The 19955-nt window shown below is 45.7% G+C and overlaps 1 protein-coding gene and 1 long non-coding RNA gene across 4 annotated transcripts in view; one reads left to right on the plus strand and one right to left on the minus strand.

Annotated features, from left to right (window-relative positions):
• Positions 1-16259, plus strand: part of LOC144296042 (uncharacterized) — a 41643-nt gene extending 25384 nt beyond the window's left edge. The window contains exons 2-9 of one of the 3 annotated variants that reach the window (XR_013363176.1): positions 5172-5268; positions 6818-6959; positions 7567-7693; positions 8884-9006; positions 10168-10324; positions 10425-10552; positions 11606-11731; positions 12166-16259. This is a non-coding gene — a long non-coding RNA (uncharacterized LOC144296042). Of the gene's footprint in view, positions 1-5171; positions 5269-6817; positions 6960-7566; positions 7694-8883; positions 9007-10167; positions 10325-10424; positions 10588-11605; positions 11732-12165 lie in introns of all 3 variants that reach the window. The other 2 variants (XR_013363174.1, XR_013363175.1) reach the window with 2 other exon arrangements.
• Positions 16193-19955, minus strand: part of RHOBTB2 (Rho related BTB domain containing 2) — a 29655-nt gene continuing 25892 nt past the window's right edge. Inside the window, exon 11 of the mRNA XM_077868839.1 lies at positions 16193-18829. Within this exon, the coding sequence (XP_077724965.1) occupies positions 18612-18829 (218 nt within the window). The 3' untranslated portion in view covers positions 16193-18611. The remainder of the gene's footprint in view (positions 18830-19955) is intronic.

The raw sequence follows: 19955 nt of genomic DNA on the forward strand, positions 1-19955 counted from the left end.
ATTCTCTTGAATATTATTAACATTTTGAACATTGCAGAAGAAAGAATGACTGAACTTGAAGAGATCAATAGAAACCATTCATTCCGAACAACAGAGGCAAAAAGAATTGAAAAATAATAAGGATCAGAGTCGGGCAGCCCTGGTTGCGCACTGGTTTGGCGCCACCTGCGGCCTGGAGTGTGATCCTGGAGACCTGGGATCGAGTCCCGCGTCAGGCTCCCTGCATGGAGCCTGCTTCTCCCTCTGCCTGTGTCTATGCATCTGTGTGTGTGTGTGTGTCTCATGAATAAATAAATAAAATCTTTAAGAAAAAATAAGGATCAGAGTCTCAGTGACCTGTGGAGTAGTATCATGCAATATATGTGAAGTTGGAGACTCAGAAGAAATGGCTGAGGAAATGAGAAAAAGAATTTTATCAAATGCAGTGCAAAACATCAACTTACATATTCAGAAATCTCAGTAAACTCCAAAGAAAGATAAACATAAAAAAATACCACCTGTGCACGTCATAGTTAATGATGAAGAAAAAATCTGTGAGTGAAAAAATTTTTGCACTCAAAAGAACAGTGAGTGAAAACTGACTAAAAAAAATTGAAGCCCAGAATCTTCGAAGTGGTGAAAAAAAACCTATTGCCCCATTATTCATTCATGTCCAGGAAAAATATCCTTTAAGGAAAAGGCAAAATGAAATTGTGGCAGATTGTGTTTTCCACATATGGCCACAACAATAAATGTAACTAGAATAAACACTCTAAATACAAGACTGAGGTTTTTCTGGGGGGAAAAAAGCAAGCTGAAATTATAAGCTGTATAAAACATACACTTTAAATACAAAGTCCTAGATAGACTAAAAGCAAAAGATGGGAAAAGATATACAACGCAACTGGTAAGCATAAGAAAGCTTGGTGTAGCTCTCTTAATGTCAAAGTAAGCTTCAATTAGGGCTTATTAGCAAAGAAAAAGAGGGATATATAATGATAAAATTGTTGATTCATCAGGATAATATAACACTCAATATGCATGTACTTTAAAAAAAGATATTATTTATTTATTCATGAGAGACACAGAGACAGGCAGAGGGAGAAGCAGACTCCCAGCAGGAAACTTGATGTGGGACTTGATCTCAGGACCCTGGGATCACATCCTGAGCCAAAAACAGACACTCAACCAATGAGCCACCCAGGCATCCTGAAATGTATACTTTAAATGAATGATTTATATAAAGCAGCATAATTATTAATCTTGTGAATTGTATCTCGCTTAAGCTGTTGAGAAGGAGGAATATATAAAATCTGTGACCTGAAGATCAACATTAATCAGCCATAGAAATAAGTATAAATTTGGGGCACCTGGATGGTGCAGTCGGTTAAATGACCAATTCTTGATTTTGGCTCAGGTCATGATCTCAAGGTTGTGAGATCAAGCTCCACCTCGGGCTCCCTGCTGGGTGTGAAGCCTGCTTAAGATGTTCTGCCTCCCTGTCCCTCTGCACCTCACCACCCCCAATCCTGCTCTAGAGGACACACTCTCTTTCTCTCAAAAAAAAAAAAAAATTTAAACCAAATGAAGTAACAAGGAAACATAGAAATGAGAGAAACAAAGTACTCTGACACTGATTACTAGGAGTTGGTGCAGACTCCACCTTTGAGGGCTCAGTCCCACATAATCACCCCAACTTCAGTTGTCAATTACAAATAGGCTCCCACGTGACCCACACTTTTGTCTGACTTGGTTCCCATGACCCTCTCCTCAGGTTCAATAATTCCCTATAACAGCTCACAGAACTCAGGGAAACATGTTTACTGATTTATTATAAAGATGCAAATGAATAGCCAGAAGTATATTGGGTGAGGTCCAGAAAAATCCAGAGAGCGGGAGCTTCTGTCCCTGTGGAGTTGGTGTATACAACCCTCCCAACAGGTGGATGTGTTCATCAACCCGGAAGCTCTCTGAAACCCCATTTAGGGATTTTATGGAGGTTTCCCCACATGATGCATGGTCAATTATTATCTCAATCTCTACATTGTTCACTTTCCCAGGGGATAGGGGGTAAGGTTGAAAATTTCAAACTTCTTCTCATGGTTTGGTCTTTCAGTGACTAGCCCTCACCCAGAAGCTACCCTGCAGCCCACCTAATCTAATGTGGCCTATTAGAACAAAAGACACTCCTATCACCCTCATCACTGAGGAAATTAAAAGAGTTCCAGGAGTTCTGTTTCAGGAACATTGCCATTTGCAATGACGTGTATGCAGCTAGAGGGTAATAATGCTAAACAAAAGTCAATCAGAGAAAGACAATTATATGATCTCACTCATACGTGGAATTTAAGAAACATGAATTTAAGATTCATAGGGAAAGAGGAAAAAAGATGAAATCAGAGAGGGAGAGAAGCCATATGAAACTCTTAATCATAGGAAACAAACTGAGGATTGCTGGAGGGGAAAGGGATAGGGGATGGGGTAGCTAGGTGATGGACATTAAGGAGGGCATGTGATGAAATGAACATTGGGTATTATATAAGACTGATGAGGGGCGCCTGGGTGGCTCAGTCAGTTAAGTGTCTGCCTTCGGCTCAGGTCATGGTCTCGGGGTTCTGGGATCAAGCTCCCTGCTCAGCAGAGGGCCTGCTTCTCCCTCTGTTCCCCACCCCCTGCTCACCCACTTGTGCTTTCTCTTGTGCTCTCTCTCTCAAATAAATAAATAAAATTGGGGCACCTGGGTGGCTCAGTGGTTGAGCATCTGTCTTCAGCTCAGGTAGTGATCCCAGGGTCTTGGGATCGAGTCCTGCATCGGGTTCCCTGCAGGGAGCCTGCTTCTCCCTCTGCCTATGTCTCTGTCACTTTCTGTGTCTCCCATGAATAAATAAAAAAATTACATCTTTTTAAAAAATGAATAAATAAAATATTTTTTAAAAGACCAATGAATCACACTGATCTCTACCTCTGAAACCAATAACACATTATGTTAATTGAATTTAAACCTAAAAAAATAATTTAAAAAATAAAGTGAAATTTAAAAAAACTGTCAACAAATATTGAACTCTAGTTATTGAAATACATGCTAAAGTATTAAGAGAAATGTACTGATACCTACACCTGAATTTCATCACAGAGGGATGGATATAGAAAGAAACCTGGAATAGAACAGATATAGCAAACTCTTAGTTATATATAGAATCCAGGCAGCGAATATGTTATATATATATATTACTGAATGCTTGAAAATGTTCATAATAAAATATTGAGGGAAAGAATCTGAGGAAGAGAAGCAGGGAAGACAGGAGGGAAGAGCATATGGGAGAAGAGAAAGGAGAACCCGCATTGCCTGGACTCAGGGAGGCCCAGCCTGGAACATGCGGAAGCTTAGCTGTCACCAGATGCTTGGCAGGTTTTCTGTGGGAGAGGGCTACATTTTATCTTGTTTAGATATAGTCAATTGAACTGGGCTCCAAATAAGCTGTTTTTATTTTAACTTTTCCTTCTTTCTTTTTCTTTGTTTCTTTCTTAATTTAACTTTCTAACGTAAAATACTCCCATGTTAAAGAAAAGTTGCAAAAACTCTTCAAAACCCCTTTTTCTGAACTGTTTGAAAAAGAGCTGATGGATACCTGAATGCTTTAGTGTATGTTTTCAACAAATGAAGACATTCTCTCTTGTAACCACAACACAACTTTCAAAATGAGACCATGAACAGTGATGCAGTTCTACTAGCTAATCCTATCACATTTCTTTGGCTGTCCTCATGTCATTTTGAGCATAGAGACCCTGGCCCAATTTCTGTATTGCCATTTCCTCCTTTTGGTATTTTGTGAGATATTGGCAAGCTCATTTTGGGATGAGGTGGTTAGGTTAAAGTTAGAAGTTCATTACTTAACATGTCATCCCATATCCTGGTTTTTATTTATTCATTCATTTATTCATTTTTTTTTAAATCTTTTTTTTTTTTAATTTTTATTTATTCATGATAGGCACACAGTGAGAGAGAGAGGCAGAGACACAGGCAGAGGGAGAAGCAGGCTCCATGCACCGGGAGCCTGACGTGGGATTCGATCCCGGATCTCCAGGATCGTGCCCTGGGCCAAAGGCAGGCGCCAAACCGCTGCGCCACCCAGGGATCCCTCATTTATTCATTCTCAGAGATGAGCACTTTATTGAAAAAAATTAGATTTCCAGTTACAGCTTTCCAAAAATTGGTTTTCATTTATTTTTTAACTTAATTTTTTTAGGTAGGCTCCATGCCCAATGTAGGGCTTGAACTCATGACCCTGAGGTCAAGAGTCACATACTTTACCAACTGAGCCAGCCAAGTGCCCCTCCATATCCTGCTTTTTAAAAAGTGTGCTCATAATATAACCTTCATTTGTTAAAGGTGTGTGTGTGTGTGTGTGTGCATGTGCAAGAGAGAAAATGAGTTCACACATACGGTCAAATAAAACAACTAAAAGGAAGAAAATAATGAATGCTGTCTCTAATTGAGGACTTCACATGTGGTTTTATATTCTTATAAAAGCTTTCCTTGGGCACCAGGGTGGCTCAGTGGTTGAGCATCTGCCTTTGGCTCAGGTTGTGATCCTGGGGTCCTGGGATTGAGTCCTGCATTTGGGATCCCTATGGGGAGCCTGCTTCTCGTTCTGCCTAAGTCTCTGCTTCTCTCTCTCTCTCTCTCTCTCTCTCTCTCTCGTCTCTCATGAATAAAATAAATAAAATCTTTTTTGAGAGACACAGAGAGAGAGAGAGAGAGAGGCAGAGACACAGGCAGAGGGAGAAGCAGGCTGCATGCACCAGGAGCCCGATGTGGGACTCGATCCCGGGTCTCCAGGATCACACCCTGGGCCAAAGGCAGTGCTAAACTGCTGAGCCACCCGGGCTGCCCAAAATAAATAAAATCTTAAAAAGAAAGAAAAAGAAACTTTCCTTGCCCATATTTTGTGGGACAAATACGTTTTATTGTATTACAAGAGAAAAGAATACTGAGGTTTTTCTGGTGTAAGTCACTTGCTAGTACCAAAGGACAACAGACAAACATGAATGCAAAAGAGAGTATAGAGCTAGAGGGAAGGTCTCAGCCTGTTTGCTTTTTTTAGGCTGGACTGGAGACAATGTGAGAGGCAGCCTGGTGAGGGAGGAGGATCTGGCTGCCACTCATGCCTGCCTTCCCTTTGTCCCTACAGGTCCTAACTTCCTCAGCCACAACAGGCCTCCAGGCAAGACAGCGTTCAGCAGAAGTTAGCTGAGAGCCCAGGGCCTGAGATGGGTTGTGTCCAGCAGGTACATTTGAAAGACTGATCTCCAGCTCTTACCCGACCGGTGTCTGCATGTCCTTCCAGTCTTCTGATTCCTACGGTTCCTGGTCCCTTATTTCACATGTGTTTATTGAATGTCTTCTGTGTGCCAGGCATGGTGTTAGTGGACATCATGGGGCCCCTGCCTCCTGAAGCTCTCCTTCTGGAATGGCATCCAGACAGACAGATGAACATGTCAGTCAGTCAGAGACATATAGTAAGAGCCTCAAGGACAATTGGGTGACAAGTGGGACAGAAACAGATTGCTGAGGTCTCCTGGGAATAGTGACTTTTTTTTTTTTTAAAGATTTTATTTATTTATTCATGACAGACACAGAGAGAGAAAGAGAGAGACAGAGACACAGGCAGAGGGAGAAGCAGGCTCCATGCAGGGAGCCCAACGTGGGACTCAATCCTGGGACTCCAGGATCACGCCCTGGACCGAAGGCAGGCGCTAAACCGCTGGGCCACCCGGGCTGCCTGGGAATGGTGACTTTGACGCAAAGAGCCACTGTCTCTGGTGCAAGGGGCCAAGCAGAAGTTCTGGGAGACCCCCCCACCCCATCCCTGAGACACTATTGCTCCAGGGAGGGACAGGGATTGGGCTTCTCTGAGCAAAGCTAGGATACAGCTGGGGTGACTGGAGGGTGAAGAAGTCAAGGGGATAAGTGAGGGCAAATCACACACCCAGGAACTGTGGAGGGAACATGGGTTTTATCCTTTGAGTGAAGTGTTACAGAAAGTGAAATATCTCACTGTCTTTTAGTGATTATACATGAAAATGATGTGTTGGTTATTTTAGGTTAAAAAATATATTGTTCAGGGCAGCCCGGGTGACTCAGCGGTTTAGCGCCGCCTTCAGCCCAGGGTGTGGTCCTGGACACCCGGGATGGAGTCCCGTGTCGGGCTCCCTGCATGGAGCCTGCTTCTCCCTCTGCCTGTGTCTCTGCCTCTCTCTCTCTCTCTCTCTCTCTCTTTCTCTGTATGTGTGTGTGTCTCTCATAAATAAATAAATAAATAAAATCTTAAAAAAATATATATATTGTTCAAATTAATTTGACCTCTTTGTTATCTTTTAAGGTGGTAACCATGAATTCAAATTTCATGTGTGGCTTTTTTTTTTTTTTTTTTTTAAGATTTTACTTATTTATTTGAGAGAGAGAGAGACAGAGAGAGCATGAGCTGGGGGAGGGTCTGAGGGAGAGGGAGAAGCAGACTCTCCACTAGGCAGGGAGCCCAATGCAGGACTCGATCCCAAGACCATGGATTCATGACTTGAGCCAAAGGCAGACACTTAACCAACTGAACCATCCAGGCGCCCCCATGTGTGGCTTGTAATATAATTTTCCATTGGCAGTGCTGCAGTCTAATGTACCTGGCAATTGCAGGATTGAAAAGATCAAGGTTGGATAGAGGATTAGATTTAGATTCTGTTTAGATTCCACTGGCAGCTTAAAGCTGAGTGTCCAGCCACCACTGCCAGCCTCTGGGAGTCCTGTGAGCATTCACTCATCAGCTTTCTACCCTCTTCCCAGGAACCTGTGCATCAGAGTTGAAGAGAGGTTACAAGCCATGCACATAAGGAATGGATTTCACCAACCATTCAAACACCCCCTTTTCTGCATACTCTGCACAATATGTCATCACGTACAGAACCTGTGGAGGCCCTGCTCAGAGGTGGGTTCAAGGTGATAATTACATGGTGGTCATGGCCAATGTACAATCTGAAACCTGCATTTCAGACCAGCTTGGTCTTTTTTACACCCTGTCATACAATTATGTATTAAGTCAATAAAATAAAATAAAACAAAAATAGGAATTGCTTTTATAATGCATGTCACCTGGTAGGGAAATCTTCTGTCCATTAGAAGAAGGGTAAAAAATCTGTCTATCATTGTGGGGACCTGTACAGGTACAGCATGGAAGAAGCCTGGCTGAGTAGAAAAGTGCTAGGTTTGAGCTGTGAGGTAGGTCTAGGCCTGGGCCAGGCCCCACTTAGCACTGGGCCCTGTGCTCTTGGCAGGTGCCGGGCTCTCTCAGCCTTCACAGCCCAGAGTCCAGTGTCACTGTAGCAGTGCTGGGTTTAGGGAAGGCACTCAAGGGCTCCTCTCCATCTGGGTCTCTCCTGTTAAACCCCACCTCTTGCTACTGACCCTGTGATCTAATTGATACTTCCTTTCAATCCTGATGTAGTAAATAATGAATAGTCATCCTTTTCATCCATCTGTTAGTGACAAGTGAATGGTGGCTGTCCTTTGTGTGTGCCCCATGTATGTTGCAGCAGAAAGTGGTCCCCAAATTCCTTGGCCAACTGAGTTCAGCTAGTGGAAAGGTGTTTGAATGGTGAAGAAGGATTGAGGATCATGAAGGAAACATCACCAAATTTTTATCCTTTGTCTCCAAATGAGGAGGTAAGTCCATGCCTTAGGATCAGAGACAGGGAGTGTCAGGATGCAAACCTGGTACTGTCCTCAGAAAAGATTCTCCTGAGTTCTGCCAGAAGTACCCTACTGAGACATTGGAGTCAGGGGGGGCTCCTAACCTACAGAAGACCCAAGTTTCCTTATACTCCTTTCTCTGTCCTGCTTTCACACAGCCCTGTCATTCTGTTAGCATTTTCCTGGGCCCGTGGGGTCTTCTGAGCCCACAGTGACCCCTCACCTTCTGTCCGCATGTCCCCCACTGCCCCCCATGGCGGCCCCTCCCCACACCTGGGCACCTTTCCCTCCTGGCCACGTTGAGTTTTCCACTGGGCACAGTAGACCACTTCTATGGTTGCCATTCTTCCCATTTTTAATTGGATTATTTGTTTTTGGGTGTTGAGTTATATAGGTTATATAAATTATATAAGTTATATAAGGTAAGTCACCTTATCTCCCTGACCACATCCAGGACAGCAGGCCAGTTCTTCAGGGCTTCAGAGCCCCCAGCTGGGACAGAGAGGCAATGGCCATCTCAAATGAGTGACAAGACTCAGGAGGAGAGGGTAAGGGAGTTATACGGCTTTGGTCAGAGAAGAACCCAACAGAGATTAGATGTTTATTTTTACTTCATTTTTCCCCCTTCTGTACCCCCTCCCTAAGGGTTCCCCAGAGTTGGAATGACCCTCTCCCTTTTGCCAGGCCCTGGGGCATTTTGTTCAGTGTCTGAGCCCCCAGCTCATGCCCTGCTCCCACATCATCCTTATGGAGGGAGGTGAGGCAGAGAGGGTTCCATCAATGTCATTGCAAATGGCAAGATTTCATTCCTTTTTATGGCTGAGTAATATTCCATTATATATATATGTGTGTATGTGATATATATATATCACATCTTCTTTATGGACACTTGGGCTGCATCCATATCTTGGCTTTATAAATAATGCTGTTATAAGCATAGGGGTGCATGTATTCCTTTGAATTAATGTTTTTATATTCTTTAGGTAAATACCCCAGGAGGGTGATTCCTGGATCATAGGGTAGGTCTATTTTTAACTTTTTAAGGAACCACCATACTGTTTTCCACAGTGCCTGCACCAGTTTGCATTCCCACCAACAGTGCACAGTTCCTTTTTCTCCACATCTTCACCAACATCTGTTGTTTCTTGTGTTCTTGATTTTAGCCATTCTGACAGGTATGAGGTGATATTACATTGTAGTTTTGACTTGTGTTTCCCTGAGGATGAGTGATACTGGGCATCTTTTCATGTATCTGTTAGCCATCTGGATGTCTTCTTTGGAGAAATGTAAGTTCATTTTTAATTGGATTATTTGCTTTTGGGTGTTGAGTTATAGAAGTTCTTTGTATATTTTGATATCATCCCTTTATAAGATATGTCATTGGTAACTATGTTTTTCTATTCCATAGGTTTCCTTTTAGTTTTGTTTGTTTCCTTTGCTGTGCAGAAGTTTTTTATTTTTATATAGTCCCGCTAGTTTATTTTTGCTATTGTTTCCCTTGACCCAGAAGACCTATTTGGCAAGAAGTTATTATGGCCAATGTCAGAAATTACAGCTTATGCTCTCTTCTAGAATGTTCATGGTTTCAGGTCTCACATTGAGGTCTTTCATACATTTTTTTAATTTATTTTTTTTCTTTCATCCATTTTGAATTTATTTTTGTGGGTGGTGTAAGAAAGTGGTCCAGTTTCATTTTTCTGCATGTTGCTGTCCAGTGTTTCCAACACCATTTGTTGAAAAGATTGTCTTATTCCCATGGCATATTCTTTCCTGTTTTGTCAAAGATCAGTTGGCCATATAATTGAGAGTTTGTTTCTGGGTTTTCTTTTCTGTTCTATTCATCTATGTATCTATTTTTGTGCTAGTACCTTACTCTTTCAATGACTACAACTTTGTAGTATAACTTGAAGTCCAGACCTGTGCTTCCTCCAGCTTTGCTTTTCTTTTTCAAGATTGCTTTGACTATTTGGGGTATTTTGCGGTTCCATAAAAATTTTGGGATTGTTTGTTCTAGCTTTGTGAAAAATGTTGTTGGTATTTTGATAGGGATTGCATTAAATGTGTAGACTGCTTTGGGTAGTATAGACATGTTAACAATATTTGTTCTTCCAATCCATGAGCATGGAGTGTCTTTCCATTTCTTTGTCATCTTCAATTTCTTTCATCAGTGTTTTATAGTTTACAGAGTACAGGTCTTTTACCTCTTTGGTTAGGTTTACTCCTAGATACCTATTTTTTTTTTTTTGGTGCAATTGTAACTGGAATTGTTTTCTTAGTTTCTCTTTCTGCTGCTTCATTATTAGTGTATAGAAATGCAAGAGATTTCTGTACATTGATTTTTGTATCCTGAGACTTTTCTGAATTTATCAGTTCTAGTAGTTTTTCGGTGGAGTCTTTTTCTTTTCTTTTTTTTTTTTTTTTTTTAAGATTTTGTTTATTTATTCCAGAGAGACGGGTGAGGGAGAAAGAGGAGGAGGAAGAGGACAAGGACAAGCCAACTTCACGATGAGCTCAGAGCTCAACTTAGAGCTCTATCACAGGACCCTGAGATCATGAGCTGAGCTGAAACCAAGAGTGAGGCACTTAACAGACTGAGCCACCCAGGTACATAGTCTTTCGAGTTTTCTATATATAGTATGTCATCCACAAATAGTGAGAGTTTTACTTCTTCCTTACTGATTTGGATGTATTTTGTTTCTTTTAGTTGTCTGAGTACTGTGGCTAGTACAGTCCAGTACTATGTCGAATAGAAGTGGTGAGAGTGGACATCTTTGTCTTCCTGACTATAGAGGAAAAGCTTTTAGTTTTTCTCCATTGAGGCTGATGTTAGCTGTGAGTTTTTCAAATACAACCTTTATTATATTGAGGTATGTTCCCTGTAAATATATGTTGTTGAGGGTTTTTCTATGAATGCATGTTGTACTTTGTCAAATAATTTTTCTGTATCTATTGAAATGATCATATAGTTCTTATCCTTTCTCTTACTGATATATCACATTGATTTGTGAATATTGAACCATGCTTGCAACCCAGGAATAAATCCCTCTTGATCATAATGAATGATTTTTTAAATATATTGTTGGATTCAGTTTGCTAGTATTTTGTTAAGGATTTTTGCATCTATGTTCATCAGAGATATTAGACTGTTTCTCTCTCTTTTTAGTGTCTTTATCTGGTTTTGGGATCAGGGTAATGCTGACTTCTTGGTATGAATTTGGAAGTTCTCCTTCCCTTTCTATTTTTTTGGAATAGTTTGAATATAACAGGTATTAACTCTTCTTTCAACATTTGTTAGAATTTGCCTGTGAAGCCATCTAGCCCCGGGATTTTGTTTTTTGGGTTTTTGATTACTAATTCAATTTCTTTGCTATTTATTGGTCTGTTCAGGTTTTCTTTTCTTTTTTTTTTTCCTGTTTCAGTCTTGGTAGTTTATGTGTTTCTAAGAATTTATCCATTTCTTCCAGGTTGTCCACCACATACTATTAGAGTTAATATCAGGGAAGAGGGGAGGGTCTGGGTGACTCAGTCAGTTAAACATCTGACTTTGGCTTGGGTCATGATCTCAGGGTTGTGAGATCGAGCCCTGTCCCCTCCATGTTGGGCTTTGCACTGGGTGTGGAGCCTGCTTAAGATTCTCTCTCTCGCTCCCTCTGCCCATCCTCTAGCAGCTCCTCCTACTCACACAAGCTCTCTCTCTCTCTCAAAAAAAAAAAAAAAAGTTAATATCACCTGTTTTTTTTTCAAGAAACTACCAGAAAATATATACTTTTATTCAATGCTCACCTTATATATCTGTGGATGGCAGTGTGCAGTGCATTTCTCCTACATCTTATTTAATCTCAGTATGGTGCCAGGAATTTGATGATGATTTGCTCTGTCTTACAGGTTAAATTCTTGCTCAGAGTCCGATTGCTCCCATCTGGCACTGCCAGAGTGTGGGTGAGGGAGGCTGAACTGGGAGTTAAGCGAGGCCCTGCTACCTCCAGGCCCCTGCTCTGTGCACAGGTGCAGGTATGGCAACCCTAGGACTTCCGTCTCATGATTGGTACAGTTTTCCCTCTTGGAGGATCTGTTGCTCCCACAGTCTGTCCCACCCTGTGTCTCCTACCTCATAATGCCTTCTCCTTCCATAATTCCTCTATCTTCCCAGATGGGCTATCAGCCCTGCCTTAGGCTGACCTTGACTCCCCAGAATGCCTTCGCTTCAGGGGAAGCGCCAGCAGTGTGGCCTGATTTTCAGCTAATGGGAAGCTGATAAGGATGCAGAACAGCATATTCACCAGCAGGGGGAGCTCATCAGGTTCTACTCTTAGGTCTAGGCCTGAATCAGCACTCTATGCCCTTTCTGAAGTGTGTCCCAACTCACTGTCTCTGTGGCTTTCTCCCAACCTGGGCTGAGGCTGGTCTTTGATTATTTTCCAAACATTGTGTTCTTTCATTCCTAGAACCTACTTATGTGTCAGATGGGCCTCATGGACAATGAGGTATCCCTGTGGCCAGAGCTCGTGCTTCGGGCATACAGGATGCCGTGTATGAAATGCTGATGACGTGGCTCAACAAAATGGGGCAAGGTGCCTCAGTCAACATCCCATTGGATGCCTCGGAAATGTTAGGGAAAAGATATGCGAAGGAGAGAATTCAGGAGCACCTGGTGGGCTCTGGAAAGTGCATCTATGAAGAAGATGGGACAGCTCTGCTGTATCCTGAGTGGAAAGAATCTTTTTAGGAATCTGAGCTTCCCTGGTTTACCTTTCTTCTTGAAGGGGAAGCATGAATAGACACCAGCCTGGAAGAAAGAGTAGATTCTTGACAAATACTTGGAGAAATTGTAATTAAAAACATACAGCTCTTGGAATGTTCTAGAACTTTTTTTAATGCACTTGGAATAAGTTTTATGAAATGTTGGGTGTGATAAATGAATTGTGGAAAAATTCTATGTGGATTATAGTTACAGCTATTTTATTGTGTTTCATTTTATTGCACATCAAAGATGTGTAAAGGTTTGTGGAAACCCTGAGTTGAGCAAGTCTGTTGGTGTCATTTTTCCAACATTTGCTGACTTCGAATCTCTGAAGCATATTTTGATAATTCTTGCAATGTTTCAAACCTATTTATTATTATATTATGTTATTGTTTGATCAGTGATGTTTGATTGTAATTGTTTCAAGGTGCCATGAATTGTGCCCATATAAGATTGTGAATTTAATTGATAAATCATATGTGTTTTCTGACTGGCCTACCAGCTAACCCTAAAATGGCCTCTAAGTGTTCAAGTGAAAGGAAGAGTCACATGTCTCTCACTCTAAATCAATTCAGCTAGAATGCTTAAGCTTAGTGAGGAAGGCACGTTGAAAGCTGAGATAGGCCAAAAGCTAGGCCACACAACAAATAGCCAGGTTGTGAATGCAAAGGAAAAGTTGTTTAAGGAAATTAAAAGTGCCTTCCAGTGAACACATGAATGATAAGAAAGCCAAACAGCCTTATTGCTGATGTGGAGAAAGTCTGAGTGGTCTGCATAGATGAAACCAGCCGGGACATTCTGTTAAGCCAAAGCCTATCCTGAGCAAGGCCCTGACTCTCCTCAGTTCTGTGAAGGTTGAGAGCAGTGAGGAAGCTGCAGGAGAATAGGTGGAAGCTGCCAGAGGTGGGTTCATGAGGTTTAAGGCCAGAAGCTGTCTCTACCACAACCCAGTGCAAGGTGAAGCAGCCAGTGCTGGTGTAGACACTGCAGCACATTCTCCAGGAGATCCAGCCAGGATAAGTGATGAAGGAGGCTACACTGAACAACACATTTCCAATGTAGAAAAAATGGTCTCTATCAGGAGAAGATGCCAGCTAGGACTTTCATAGCTAGAGAGAGGAGAAGTCAGTGCCTGGCTTCAAAGCCTCAAGGAACAGCCCGAACCCCTCCTTAGGGGCTAATGCTGCGGGTGCCTTGACGTTGAAGCCAGGGCTCATTGATCATTCTGAAAATCCCAGGGTCCCGAAGAATTATGCTAAGTCCACTCTGCCCTGTGCTCTGTGAACGGAGCAACAAACCCTGGATGATGGCATTTCAGATCACAACATGGTTTATTGAATATTTTAAGTCCATTGTTGAGATCTACCGCTCAGAAAAAAATATTCTTTTCAAAATACGACTGCTTATTAACAATGCATCTGGTCACACGTGAACTCTGATGGAGACGTATAACGAGATGAATGTTGTTTTCTGCTCACATAGCATCCATTCTGCAGCTTAGAGATCAAGGAGTCATTAGACTTTCAAGTCTTATTATTTAAGAAATACATTCTGTAAGGCTGTTGCTGCCATACATAGCGATTCTTCTGAAGGATTTGGGCAAAATCAATTGAAAACCTTCTGGCAAGGATTCACCATTCTAAGTGGGTGCCATTAAGAATATTTGTGATTCATGGGAAGAAGTCAAAATATCAACATGAACAGGGGTTTGGAAGAATTTGATTACAACCTGCATGGATGACTTTGATGGGTTCAAGACTTCAGAGGAGGAAGTGTGGGGGAAAGAGCAAGAGGAGTAGAACTGGAGGTAGAGCCTGAAGATGGAACCGAATGGCTGCCATCTCATGATCAGATGAGGAGTTGCTGCTTGTGGATGAGTAAAGAAAGTGGTTTCTTGAGATGGAATCTACTCCTGAGAAGACTTTGGGAAGATTGTTGAGATGACAACAAAAGATTTAGAGCGTTGAGTAAACTCAGTCGATAGAACAGCGGCAGGTTGGACAGGACCGACTCCAATTTTGTTACAAGTTCTGTTGTGAGTAAAATGCTATCAGACAGCATCGCGTGCTACAGAGAAATTGGAAGAGTCAATCAACACAGCCAACTCCATCGGTGTCTTATTTTAAGAAATTGCCACAGCCATTCCCACCTTCAGCAGCCACCACCCTGATCAGTCAGCAGCCACCAACATCGAGGCAAGCGCCTCCGCCAGCAAAAAGATTACAACTCGCTGAGAGCTCAGATGATGGTTAGCATTTTTTTTAGCAATAAAGTGTTTTTTAATTTAATACATGGCTTTTTAAAACATAAGGCTATTGCACATTTAATAGACTACAGTATAGTGCAGACACAACTTTTGAATGCACTTGGAAACCAAAGAATTCATTTGACCCACTTTATTGTGATACTTGCTTTATTGGGTTTCTCTGGAAGCAAACTTGCAGTGTCTCCGAGGTGTGCCTGAATATGCTCATGTGTGGCCTGCAAGTTGTTTTACTGTGTCTTTCTTTTTGATTCATGGGCCTTCTTCATCCTAATAGAATTGCACTTGCTACTTGTATTTGTTATATCGTAAGATGCAATCATGTTGGCATGTGTGCATTTACTTATATCTAACTATTACTAGAGGATGTGCATCTTCCTATTTTTGTATATGTTTATATGAGTGCGTAGAACTTTTTGAAATGTACTTATTAGTTTGATTACATGGATTACCTTAATGGGAGCAGCCAATCGTAAAATGAGTTCGCATACAAAGGGAGAAGGTGAAACAGCCCACCTCCGGGGATGGGGATGGCGGGTTCCAATTCTCCTTCATATGCCCTTTTCCAGAATCAGATGACCAGAAACTCCTGAAGTGCCCACTCTTTTCAACATGATAATTACGTGGGCGTATGAATATGTATATTACTCATAAGCTGATGTTTCCAAGTAAGGAGAGTGAGGAGAAACGGTGTCCTCGTGCAGCCCTGTGTCTGGGTGCCCTGGGCAGGAATGTGAGGGCCTCCTCCTTGCCTATAGATGTGGGCAGGTTGGGAGACGGGTTAGCTCTGAGGTGGCAAATAGGTTCTATGTCACGTGTCATTGCAGATCACATGCGTGGACCCTCAGCCCCATCTTCATCTTCAGCCCCCTTTCCACCCTACCTGTATTCCAGTCATGGCGGGATGATGTTATAGAAGTTATTCTCAGGGTTCTCCAGCTTTCTCATCTCAAAGGTCTGGGAGTGCCCAGACTGGATCCATTGGCTGGGCCCAAATGGAGTTGCCTGAACACTCAGGCAGTCAGGGTACTGGTGCTCAAGTGGGGGCACAACCCTCACGGCCTTGCTGCTCCCCTCCCTCCTGCTTCCTTCCAGAGGTGCCCGCCTGCCCCTTCCCTTTCCTGGGAGACTTGGGGTTTCCTGCCTCTGCTGTCCCTTCTATGTGGAGCGCTTGCATCTGTAGAAGGGGCCGTGAATTTTTGCCAGTCAGCGTTCAGCTCACCTGCAGTCCCTTTGTCAGAGTCCTTGAGTGCCCAGCCACGGTATTAGCCTTATCAGTGTTTGTCACGCTTACTCATTTAAGGTAAGCTGCATCAGGGCACGGGGCGGATCCAGTCCAAATGGCACGTGGCCCTCAACAGGCACTTAAGTGTTTCATTGGCGATCAGTGTCCTTTCATGCTTCTCTCCAGTGGGAGGGCCACCTTTGAGGAGGTTGTTGGACATATCAAACAATACAAGGAAGGCCATTAGGTACAAAATACTCATGTATTTATGAATTCATGACCAAATTAAATATGAAACCTTATATAAAAAGAGGTGTGTGTGTTTTTTCTCCCCCACCCTCCCACTCTCCTCGGAAGCAGCTTTGAGTGACACGAGTACAGGGGTGTGTGTTCTTGGGGCTTGTCCTTCCTGTCTACCTGGATTTCCAAATGCCACGTTCTTGGGGGCCTGGAATTCATTCCCTCTTCCCTCCCTCTCCTATGTGGAACACTAGCCCTGGACTGGCTCCCTCAGGTGGTCTCTGGCTCACACCTAGGCCCACCGGGCCCCCTTAGTACAGCTTGGAAGGAGCAGTGGGACCTTGAGGGGTGAGCCCACCCTGGTGGTTGGGGTGGTCCTGTGGCTCCCTCTCCCATGGGCCACCCTTTCTTTCTCCATGATCTGTCTGCATCCTCAGCGGGCCACACCACTTAGCCCCACAAGCTCAGACACCCACTCCCTCTCCCACTAGACTTTAGCATTCTCTCCTCCTCACCAAGAGTTTCCAGAACAACCCAGAGCAAAGGTGCTGGGTGTAGGGCTGCACCCCCTCTTGTGAGCTGCCTCCTGCCCCAGCCTGTTGCCTCCTCAGCCTGGCCACGAAGCCAAGGACGAGGACTCAGCAGGCAGGAGCATGGCCAGCCAGCCACCCTGGAGAAGAGGCAGCTGCAGGCTCGGAGAAATGTGCAGCTCAGACAGCAGGGGGTGCAGCCACCCTAGACCTGCCACCTCCTGCTCCTGCTCTTACCGAGGACTTACCATCAGATCCCTAGGTCCCAGTACCACAAAACTGTTGCAGACTTTCCCTCGGTTTCTGGTTTGCTTGACCCCGGATCTAAAGCCAGGGTCCTGCTGGTGGAGCCCACTCCAGGGTTCCATAGGTCATCAGTGGGACCTTTACGTCTATATACGGTGTGGGGGATGAAATATGGGTCAGGATCACAAAATGGGGGAAGGGTTAAATGTGGCCCAGCTTTTCCCTGTGGGGCTGCCAACTGCTGCCTTAGCCGCCACAATCCTCCAGCCTGGTCCCACTCTACATGGGACTGACTTTGCTTTGCTCCTGCTCACTTCTTCCCTTTTCCTGCCCGAACCAGCACTAATGGAGGTCATGTCTTCTGACCTGTCATTTACAGAGACTCCTATTCTCCAGGTACCCTTTCCCTGACCTTTGACCCCCAACACATTCACATCCTGTGAAGTCACTCTCTGAAGTCAAGGAGGATAATGCATCGCAGTGGGCAAAGCAGGAGTCCAATGCCATGTCCAAGCCCTGAGACCACCCTGCCCCTGCCCCCGAAGCCTCAATCCCAGCATGCTGTCCTCAGAGCCAGCAGGTGACAGGTCCTTTCCTGACAGGCACTGGAATCAGTCCTACAAACCTAAGCTTTTGTCTTATCAATAGGAAGGCCCCTGTTTGTAAGCTATACAGGGTCTTTTCTGTGTTTTTTTTTTTCCTTTGAGGGGATAGGGGCTAGTGTCTTTGTTGGTGGTGATTTTGCTGTTGTTTGGGATCTTTTTTTGTTTTTGATTTTTTTGCTAATTTTGCCCCACAGTGCTAAGAAGCCGTGCTGACCGTGCTGGCAGGGGGAGGAGCCCAGAAGAGCATGGGGTTGCTGCGCCCAGACCCCACCACTCACTTTCTCCTCTCCCCTGTTCCAGCGGTCTCCTTTGGTTCCCGTCTCTGGATCTGAGAGGTGAAGGACGGGGAGGGAGGAGTCTGTCACTGTACCAAGAGCCACTGCTCCTAGGCCCGAAGCTCTGAACAGGCTCCACCACCCTTTATTAGGCCTGGACACCTACCGCCTTGGGAGGGAGGGATGCCTGCCAAGTGCAAGCCTTCCCCCCCTTGGCCTTGGCAGCTGCACCCCAGGATGCGGAAGCCTCAAGTTGGGTCTGAAGGCTTAATTACCCTGACTTCTCCAGTGGGGATCTGAGTAGGCGCTGTGTGGAAATGCCCACAAAACATCTGCAGCCCTCAGGTCCATTGATGGAAAAACATGGCCAAGAGACACAGGACCCTCCCTGTGCACAGCGGCTCCCGGGAGGGGGCTGCCTCTGCGCAGCCTCACGGTTGGGAGGGTTTCCCTTGGACGCCAGCGCTCTCCACCCCAGAGTCAGATGCCAGAGCTCTCAACCCTCCCTTGCCGCCCACCTCCCAGCAGTCATCTGCCTCCTGCCCTGCTTTGGAACTGGGATCCCCTGCAGGGGAGGTCCCCGTTCTGATCCACAAGGCCCCCCCCCTTGTTGAGCTACGTGGGCTGGTGAGAACAGCTCTGCCCTCAGGGTCCTGGTTCCGGGGGTTCCCTTGTCCCTGGAGGGTGGAGGGGGCGATGCAGAAGAGCAGAGGAGCAAAGGCGAGTGGACAGATCAGCAGCAGGGTCAGAAGAGGGCGGTGGCATCTCAGACCACAGCCGAGGAGGAAGATGGGGATGATGACGAGGCCGCAGAAGAGGACGGCGAGGAGGGGCTGTTCCAGAACAGCCACCGCCGCTTGGGCTGCCGCTTCAGGTGCAGGTAGTCCTCCTTCTCGCGCTCCTTCCGTGCCCGCTGGTAGTGATCTTCTTCCTTCAGGTACCAGACAGGCGGCCACCGGTGCTTCTCAAAATACTCCTGGTTTTCTGGAGCAGAAGGCAGTGGGGCTCAGTTAGCGAGTGGGCAGCAGAAGTGGCCAGAGGGGCGCCCCCAGTCCCGGGGCCGGGGTTCAGCCCTGCCTCCACTGCCCTCGGCGTAGCTGCAGAGCCTCCTAAAGGGTGGTGCCAGCGCTGGGCAGAGGCGCCTCCACGATGGAGGGACAGAGGGACAGACAGCCTCGTGGCCTCCCGTGCATGCCGGATGGGCCAGTCTGGGATGGAGCGTGAGGAGGGAGGGCAGCGAGGTGCGTGGCCAGGTGACTGCACAGGTAGCTGGGGGAGGGGGTGCTGCAGGAGGACAGAGGCTGGTAGCCTGGAGGGAGGCTCAGCTCAGGGGCTAGACTGATCCTGAAGGCGGGCAGGCTGGAAGGTTCGGAGGGCAGGGATGTGGTTTTGAAAGAAAATGCCCCAAGGGTGCAAAGGAGAAAGCTCCGTGGGAGAATGGCAGGGTGTGTGGCCAGCAGGGAGGACAACTGGGCAGCAGGGAGGATGGCAGGACAGCAGGGGGGACCACCCGGAGGCAGGGAGGATGACAGGACAGCAGGGAGGACGACCCGGCGGCAGGGAGGATGACAGGACAGCAGGGAGGGCCACCCGGCAGCAGGGAGGATGACAGGACAGCAGGGAGGATGACAGGGCAGCAGGGAGGACCACTCAGCGGCAGGGAGGATGAGAGGACAGCAGGGAGGGCCACCCAGTGGCAGGGAGGGTGACAGGACAGCAGGGAGGGCCACCCGGCGGCAGGGAGGATGATAGGACGGCAGGGAGGGCCACCCAGCAGCAGGGAAGACCACCTACCTGGTAGCAGGGAGGATGACAGGACAGCAGGGAGGGCCACCCGGCAGCAGGGAGGATGACAGGACAGCAGGGAGGACCACCCGGTGGCAGGGAGGATGACAGGACAGCAGGGAGGGCCACCCCCAGCAGCAGGGAGGATGACAGGACAGCAGGGAGGGCCACCCAATGGCAGGGAGGATGACAGAACAGCAGGGAGGGCCACCCAGCAGCAGGGAGGATGACAGGACAGCAGGGAGGACGACCCGGCGGCAGGGAGGATGATAGGACAGCAGGGAGGGCCACCCGGCAGCAGGGAGGATGACAGGACAGCAGGGAG

This window comes from Canis aureus, chromosome 24 (genome assembly GCF_053574225.1).
Source record: "Canis aureus isolate CA01 chromosome 24, VMU_Caureus_v.1.0, whole genome shotgun sequence".
NCBI classification, from domain to species: Eukaryota; Metazoa; Chordata; class Mammalia; order Carnivora; family Canidae; genus Canis; species Canis aureus.